Source organism: Xiphophorus maculatus, chromosome 3, assembly GCF_002775205.1.
Source record: "Xiphophorus maculatus strain JP 163 A chromosome 3, X_maculatus-5.0-male, whole genome shotgun sequence".
Classification (NCBI taxonomy): domain Eukaryota; kingdom Metazoa; phylum Chordata; class Actinopteri; order Cyprinodontiformes; family Poeciliidae; genus Xiphophorus; species Xiphophorus maculatus.
This window is the reverse complement of record NC_036445.1, coordinates 32,954,515-32,963,238: the sequence shown is the minus strand read 5'-3', so window position 1 is coordinate 32,963,238 and position 8,724 is coordinate 32,954,515. Positions and strand designations below refer to the sequence as shown.

Sequence of the window (8,724 nt, the reverse complement as noted above, 5' to 3'; positions counted from 1 at the left end):
CAGCCTACATGCGAACATCACAACAAACCCTCTCCATTCTACGGGTTAATTCATTAGCAGCCGGAGTTAAATTAGCTGCCACTGATCACGTTCGTTAACAGCTGCTCTTCTCATGTACAATTAGCTTCTGTGACATTCAGGCTCAGTTTTAGTGACTTGGACAACAAATCACAGGGGAATATTTTTTTACTTTATGATTTATTGGCTAAGGTGACCTATGAAAACCTTTTCTACCTTTTCTCTTCCGAATCAGGCGCCATTGCTACTTTACAACCATGAAAGAACTTTAAGGTGACGCATTAATTGAATGTCCACATCATCGCAATGCCTTTATATTCTGCTTTTAGTGTTTTTTTTTGCAGGATCAGTACAGCTGATTTATTTCAGTAGCAGAAATAAGAAAAATCAATCATTTTTATCTTGCACTCACCGGCCACTTTATTAGGTACACCTTGCTAGTACTGGCAAGGTGTACCTAATAAAGCCTTAAGAATCCTTCATGGCAGAGATTCAACAAGGTACTAGAAACATTCCTCACAGTCTGGTCCATAATGACATGATAGCATCACACAGTTGCTGCAGATTTGTCAGCTGTACATCCATGATGCAAATCTCACGTTCCACCACATCCCAAAGGTTCTCTACTGGATTGAGATCTGGTGACTGTGGAGGTCATTTGAGTTCAGTGAACTCATTGTTGTGTTCAAGAAACCAGTTGGAGAGGATTACTCAGGTAGGCTGTGGTGTTGACACGATGCTCAATTGGTACTAATGGACCTTAAATGTGCCAGGAAAATATCCCCCACACCATTGCACCACCACCAGCCTGAACCATTGATACAAGGCAGGATGGATCCATGCTTTCATGTTGTTGACGCCAAATTCTGACCCTACCATCTGAATGTCACAGCAAAAATCAAGACTCATCAGACCAGGCAACTTTTTTCCAATCTTCTATTGTCCAATTTTGGTGAGCCTGTGTGAATTGTAGCCTCAGTTTCCTGTTCTTAGCTGACAGGAGTGGCACCTGGTGTGGTTTTTCTGCTGCTGTAGCCCATCCGCCTCAAGGCTCAACATGTTGTACATTCAGTGGTTATTTGAGTTACTGTTGCCGTTCTATCAGCTCAAACCAGTCTGGCCATTCTCCTCTGACCTCTGGCATCAACAAGGCATTTGTGCCCACAGAACTGCTGCTCACTGGACATGTTTTCTTTTTCTGACCATTCTCTGTAAACCCTAGAGATGGTTGTGCGTGAAAATCCCAGTAGATCAGCAGTTTCTGAAATACTCAGACCAACCAACCCTTAACCATGTCAAGTTCAAAGTAACTTAAGTCACCTTTCTTCCTTGTTCTGATGCTCAGTTTGAACTGCAGCAGATCATCTTGGTCATGTCTACATGCACTGAGCTGCTGATTTTTTTGATTCAATATTTGCATTATTGAGCAGTTGGGCAGGTGTACCTAATAAAGTGGCCGGTGAATGACTTCATAACCAGTGACTTTCTCTCCTCTGGTCTGTTTAAAAACTACAGTCTCAGATCAACTCAGGCCTCCAGGACTGACAGCAGCAGAAACAGCAACATTATACCTGTTGGGGAAAAACTAGATTAAATTTGCTTTGCATTGTTCCCACATGATCACAATCATACAGTATGATCCAATTTCCTTTCTGTTTTATACAAATGTTGTTACTGCCACCCGTCACAACATATATTGTGATATAAATTTCATGCCATACCACACATTCCTAATCTATGGTAATTTAATCCTTCTAGCCAACTTTTTTATTAATAGCTTAATATAACAATTGGAATTCATTTTCATTTGTAACACTTTGGTTTGCTCTCCTTACACAAAGTTTGATTTTCCTTTTTTGTCTATTATACTTTTTGCTCATTTTTAGCACATGTGCACTTATGTTGCTGTACTTTATATAAGGTGTTTTCTTGAATTTCCAATAAAAAAAAAACAACTAAACTTTTATAGGTCACATTCCAAAGGAACCCCTGTAACCCAGGGCTGCAGGGGTTCCTTTCTTTGGTCTCTAGCGCCCTCTTGAGCCTTGATGGGACATAGCAGTAGACGCAGACTACAAACTGCAAAATGTCTATCAAAATTGAATCAACATAGCTGTATTATTCCAATTAATGCTTACCTAGCGTTCTAGTGCTGCAAAATGCAGAACTATTCTGCAAACTGGATCAGAATCTGACTATTAAATACTAGGACTGAACTGAAGAACTATTTGGACTAACAGACTTAAAGTTCAACAGTTTGTCCCTAAGCAAGCTGAGTTCTTTTGAATTGGCACATTTACAAATAAACTATTTTAAAGCCAGACTGATGCTATTAAAGTAAAGCAGATTGTGTGCTTTTGCATACAATGAGGTTTTGTATGCATTTTTTTAACCAGGCAAAAAAAAAAAAAAAGAAAAACTCCTGAGATCGATGTCACACTCGAAGGAGTTTTTCATTTCTTTTAATAAATTCACTCTTATTCGGGCTCTAATATTGCACATTTTTCTCATAATGGCAGTTTTTGGATGCAAGTGTTTTTTAGGAATTTTGAATCATTTTATGTATGCAACAAAACATCGAAGTATACTGAAAGAAAAATTCAGTAAATGTGTCAGTATGTGCAGTGGCTCATTGCTCTTAGTTATGAAACTAATTTAGCTGAACCTGGAACCTGCTGGTGGTGTATGAACAATGAAGACATCTTTAGCTTTGATACAAGTTTTATTTGAGATCTTAACCATCACATCCTATAGTATTGCCACAAAGAATCCGAGGTCTCCTCTCTTGCATGTGTTGCTATCCTTATGAGAACAATCTAATAGGTTTCCACTCACCCTAACCTGTAGACACCAGGAGCTCTGAGGGGACATTGGGATGCATTAAGTATGAGTGTACAACAGGTCCGGCATTTGACAGAAAATCTGCCAAGAACAAACAAACACACAGCCCCTCCAGGAGCATCAAACACTATCTGAGGCCAAGCTTCTTCTTCTCTTTCTGTTTCTTGCGGACCACCTCGATGTTGCGATCTTTCCACATACTTTTTCTTAACTTGATAGGACGACTCCCAACATACTTTCCTGGACAGACAGAGAGAAACAGATGATGTTTAATCACATTTCCATCCTGACCTGACCAGACCATGACTCCCAGTGAAGCATCAGGGAACAACAAGCCGCTGACCGTTCATTTCTCTCATGGCTCTCACGTAGTCATTCGGATCTTTGAAGCTGACGAATCCGTAGCCTTTTGTTTTTCCAGTCCGTTTATCACGGACCACCTGATGACAAGAATCCAGATTCATTTACAAGCAAAGAATATTTTGGGCATAAATTGGTGTCCATAGGCATGAAATAGTCACATCCACCCATCTGCTACACAAAGGAGGGTGTGACATGGCATAGGCAGAAGCTAAGACTGAACTCTCAACCTCCTGAGTCCCAGACAAAAATCACATTTAAGATCAGTATTTTACTAAAGTGGCTGCAAAGGCTGAAAAAAAAGAAGAAGTCCAACTTTAGCTTTGAGGAAGGAAGGGTATCTGCTGAAGGCTCTGGCCAGGATGTCATCGTTGACCTCGTTACCCAGATCTCCACAGAATATACGAAAATCATCTGCAACAGAACAGGGGAGCCTCAGCACAAAAAATGCTGCACATTTTTGGTGCTCACACACTGTTCTCACCTGACTCCCACTCCAACAGACTGGGGTCCTCCCAGGTTGATCCTGCAGCTATACGGATACACTTCTTCACCTTTTCGTTTTTCCCTTTCTTTTTGTCCTCAGTAACACTTTCCACAGGCTGAAAAACAAACTTCATTACTTGAAGAGGTGGAACATTTAGAGGCTGCTGCAGTGACCAGACCTCATGACCATACAGGTACATAAGAATATCGATCATCACTTCAACTCTGCTGAACTCTGGACAGAGAGCCTACCATCACCTCGATGTGAGGGACCTCAGGCTCCGGCATGCTGGGGCCAATAACAGAGCTGCTCTCATCGCTGTCCTTCCTGTCCAGCAGACCCGCCGCCATGACAGCCGCCTGCTGCTTTGCCACTCGTGCTGCCAGTTCCTCCTGAAAGAGACACATATAGCACACATCTGGTTAGAGTCCAGGGAGACTGAAGCAGCAAGGTCACAGTGGTCTGGTGGAATCCACACCATCCTGGCTTGTCTCTGGGCCTGGACCTCAGCCTTCCTCTGGACCACCGCGGCTGGAGGGGCCGTGTAGACGGTGGGCGCCGCCTGGATGATGGACGGTGTTGGTTTGACCAGTGATGGGTTGACTGGTCTTGGAGGAGTGGGAACCATGGGGGCAGCCACCATCTCACCAACCTGACAACAACAAGCAGGAAGCCTAGAAACAGCCTGTAGTCATGGCAGCAGCAGCTGCTGACAGAAGAAACATGTCTGAGTTCTGACCCGGGGAACAGCTGACAGGTGCTGAATGGGCGCAGCGCCCCCCTGTGGCAGAGATGGAGGAACCATCATGGGTGGAGGTGGAGGAGGGCGTGGCAGAGGTGGGGCTACTGGAGGACCTCGCATCACTGGCAGTCTCTGACCACCTGACCAGCACACAGCAGAGGATTATGGGTACAGCTTATTAATCACATCAAAACCTTCAGTAATTCAATTAAAAGACTAAAGCTCATATTATTGTTATTCCATGTCATTTTGATGATTTCAGCAAATCATAAACCAACATTCAGTTTGTCCAAAGACAGGAACGTTACATAAAACCAATAAAAATGACTGGCGAGGACTGCTGACTCCGCCCACAAGGAGACACTGACCCTGAAGGTCAATGCTAAGCAAGCTGCTTGTTGAAAGTTGCTGCAAATTAACAAAAAGTTATGTGGAAGGAAAAGATGCCAGTAACAGACATAACTGAAACATTGAGTGCATCATGAAGCAGAGCTTAGGAGGAGGGAGATTCACTAGGTGTGAACTCTAGCTGGAGGTAGAGGCAGCAAACCGACTGCAGCTGGCCCTGTGCTTTAATTAGGCCACGGTCAGAAACAAGAGAGAGACCCGCAGGATCATCACCGGTGCACTCACTCCTGACAGTATGCTGACTGCACTTACTGTATAGTACATGTATAGTACATGTACGATATGTTACAGTACTGGGCCACATACCAATTTATTAGAATAATAACAGGAAATTTGGGCTTAGGTCAGCCCAGGTCTGTCAATGTTTTATTCTGCTGTGCTGATATTGTTATATATCTATGTGGTTAAAAGTCCATCTAGAGACAAGCATTCCCAATGAGTTAAGGTTATAAATGTTATAATATGTACTCTAAGCATCTGTTCCCATTCAAATAAATAAAATAAACAAATCAAAGTCAGTCCCTCATCTGGCTCCATGGACCTGGCTGAGTATCAGAGTGGAGCAATATTATCCAACCGTCATGTTAATCTGAGCCCAACTGTAAAGAAGCCTCATGTCTTCCTGCCCCCCAGCTATAAATACCCAGGCATGAAGGAAGTGTCCAGTCAGCATCCTGTCCACCCCACTGTCCCAGGCTCACTGACCTCCAACATCCCTCCTATTGGACACAACCAGACCTGGACTCAGTGGTGTGGTGGTAAGCATACCTGGTCTCTGTAGAATATGTGGGACAAAGGCTGGTCTCATGATGGGAGGTGGAGGAGGACGAACTGGAGGAACTGGGACAGACACAAGTCACAGTGAGTGGAAATGAAGAATGGCAGCATTACTGTTCAAACAACGCAGCATCTGATCCACACGTCGAGTAAAAGCTCAGTTATAGCTACATTTGTGATCATGACAGGCCTATGTAAAGTCCTATTTTCAGTGGATAGTCAGGTTAGTTCTCTATTACTATTACTCTGAGGGATTTATAGAAAACAAGGCCAGATATGCTGAAATGATTTCTACCTCTGCTAACAATAGTTATGTCTAAAGGAAAGTATGAAACTGATAACTTAGCAACAAATGGACCGAAAATTCAACAAACTGCTGCCAAATATGTTGAAGTTTTGAACGTGAGAATACGACAAACATTTTTCCATCCACTGCTGCTGTCGTAAAGGTCAGAGGGGGTGAGTGGAGGTGTAAAGAACGGGGGCAACAGAATTACTGTAATGCAGGAAATGCATGGGAAAATAATAATCCAGGAGCATGCTGTGACAGAGGGGCGAAATACGGTGGAAATGGGGACCCTGGACAGGTATGCTCCAAGGTGAGACGTTTCCTTCCACTTCCTCAGAAGAGAAGAATTAACAATGGAAATGTTGAGTTTTTGCATCAATATGAAGTTTTGTTTTGAGTTAAAAATAGCCTTGGAATTCACAAAGTGCTTCTCAGAACGCCATAGCAACAAAACCTACAATGAACCTCCAGAAGCACAACACCAGAGATTTATGTCACTGGAAGCATATAAGCAGCAAAAACACATAACTACTACGGTTTATACAAACCTATCAGAGGAATGTTCAGTGTAGAACCTTACAGCTTTAATCATGTTAATGAACCATCTTTACTGAGTCTAGTTAAAGTAAAACTATTACCTGGACCCACAAATGCTGGAGGAGGACCAAAACTAGCTGCTCTGGCCTCTAGCGTCTGCTGGACCTAGGAGAGGCAAGGAAGGGAGAGACTGGACTTTATTCAGCTGTTTGCATCATGACTAACAGTTCACACAACCCCTGATAGGAAACATGGAACCTGCTGTACGATGCTCAGTCAGAGTTACTGTAGAATTTAACAAAACATGAGTTAAATTTGACCTCATTCTGGGTCAAATGAGCCTGAAAATAAAAGAACTGACAGAAATGAAGGAGCCGTTTGTCGTCAACTGAACAGAGAGAACCATGTTCACCACTAAATGTTGGAGTCTGACCAGGCCTGTCACCATTACAAATTTTGCTGGACGATATATTGCTCCAGATGTTATTGCGATAAACGATAATATTGTTTTTTGAGACCATTTTCAAGGAATATAATGGTGATGGCAAAAAAAATTATGCAAGAGCACATTCCATAAGATAAACTTTAAATTATAATGAACATGGAAAACATTTCAAACATCCAAAATCAATAAACAAAATAACAAATAAAATGAATTCTGAAGTCTTTGTAAGAAAAATTGTCCTTCAAAATAAAAGCTAGTTGAGACCAAAGCAGCAAACTGAAGACTTTAATCATGCAGTTTTTGGTAAAAAGAAAACAAAAAATAAAAGACAAATGATAAATTATACCAATGGAAATTATTGAGTTTGTTTTAATTTATCATCCTTTTAATTGATTTATTGGTTATTGTGACAGGCCTAAGTCTGACAGAAGAAAGATACAAACCTGTCTGTAAGTGTTGGTCCCTATGATGGGTCGCACCATTGGCACTGCTGGGACAGCCAAGGCTAGAGGGATGGGCTCAATGAGGGGAGGACTTCCTGATACTGATCCACCAAGAACCTCCTGCTCAAAACTGAAAAGAGTCAGAGAGAAAGAGCCGCATCAGGTCAGACATTGGTGTTGATAAAGAACATCTGAAAACTAATGTGATCAAATGGGGGGGGGGGGGGTACCGGTCCGCGCCCGGTGGTTGGGGACCACTGTTTTAGGTGAATAGGGAGCCCTTCCAGGACCCTGATCTCAATTTTTAGCACATCCGCCCTGCAGAACCTCGGCCTGCTGTTGGGGGGTTTCTAGAAGGGAATCTGTTGCCCTAAAGTTTTTAACTTTCACACACAGTGGCTGGTGATGCTGAGCAAGCTCTGCCCTGGTGGCAACACCATTCTGCTGGTAATTCCCAGAAGGAGATGATCTGCGGAACATTTAGTCACTGACTCAGATCAGAACGTCAGAGAGGAAAAGCTGCAGTTATTTCTACTCACAGAGCCATCTCAGCCTCCATCTCCTTCAGCCGCTCCTCCCCTGACTTGCCCGCCATGCTGCAGAAACACAAACAACAATCAGTACCAAGAACCCAGAACCCGACGATCCGATCCAGGACTCGGTTCCACCACACTGGAGTCTTTCTGGAGCTGCTGTACATTATCACCGACACTCCAAACTTCCCTCTTAACACTCAGCTTTCATTCCAAGAAAATTAAAGCTACATAATCAAAACAAATATGTTTCACTCAGGTAAACTGACAAATACATGGCAGGAAACTCCTACATCACCGTTCATTAATATAGCATGAACTCCTTTGGAGGACAGAATATAAAAAATACAGCTGGCTTTTCTTACTTTTAGTGAGAATCGTTCATCAAACGCTCGACTAGCGTTTCTTCTCCGACGACTGACCTTCTCTTCCGGTTAACCTGCCTCTAGTTTTAGGATATAATGCCGCCGCCTAGCGGACTGGGGTCTGGTTGCACGAACTGCTACAACCTCATTAGAGCAGAATAGTAAGTAGCATTTACTACAGTAACTTTAAAAAAAAAAGTTCTTTGAGAAGTAGTTTTACTGTTCCACACTTTTTACTTTTACTTGAGTAGTGTGGTATGAAATATTGCTTCTCTCCTGCTACTTTCACTGAATGAAAACAGATAGTTTGAACCAAACCTGCACAGACATACAGCTACAGTTTATGTTAAAGTAAAATTCCTCGTTCGTAGACTAGCTTCGTTGTTCTAATACAATTTTCATTTTACATTGCGTACTATAAGTCTTAGTTTCATGGGTTTTTTATTTAAGAAACTGATTATTCTGCTTAAAATGTGTTA

The 8,724-nt window shown here is 42.4% G+C and overlaps 1 protein-coding gene across 2 annotated transcripts; it reads right to left on the bottom strand.

Annotated features, from left to right (window-relative positions):
- Positions 1 to 2,721: 2,721 nt before the first annotated feature.
- Positions 2,722 to 8,337, bottom strand: rbm42 (RNA binding motif protein 42). Of its 2 annotated transcripts, none has more exons than XM_005816388.2 (12): positions 8,246 to 8,337; positions 7,887 to 7,943; positions 7,348 to 7,477; positions 6,561 to 6,624; positions 5,625 to 5,696; positions 4,446 to 4,588; positions 4,185 to 4,358; positions 3,958 to 4,098; positions 3,704 to 3,821; positions 3,536 to 3,633; positions 3,203 to 3,299; positions 2,722 to 3,099 (listed from the first exon to the last, which is right to left on the bottom strand). In XM_005816388.2, the coding sequence occupies exons 2-12, from the start codon at positions 7,940 to 7,942 to the stop codon at positions 2,987 to 2,989; spliced, it is 1,206 nt and encodes a 401-aa protein (XP_005816445.1). In that variant the 5' UTR covers position 7,943; positions 8,246 to 8,337; the 3' UTR covers positions 2,722 to 2,986. The 2 variants fall into 2 exon arrangements, with proteins under 2 accessions (XP_005816445.1, XP_023185365.1); XM_023329597.1 differs by having other exon boundaries at positions 3,964 to 4,098.
- Positions 8,338 to 8,724: the final 387 nt, after the last annotated feature.

Bases quoted from the DNA above. Each gene is read 5' to 3' on its own strand.
- rbm42 (XM_005816388.2), bottom strand. From the start codon at position 7,942: ATGGCGGGCAAGTCAGGGGAGGAGCGGCTGAAGGAGATGGAGGCTGAG. The intron at 4,589-5,624 runs GTATGCTTACCA...TGTGCTGGTCAG, and splicing joins ACATATTCTACAGAGACCAG to GTGGTCAGAGACTGCCAGTG. The intron at 3,300-3,535 runs GTTGGACTTCTT...TCTTGTCATCAG, and splicing joins CTTCCTTCCTCAAAGCTAAA to GTGGTCCGTGATAAACGGAC.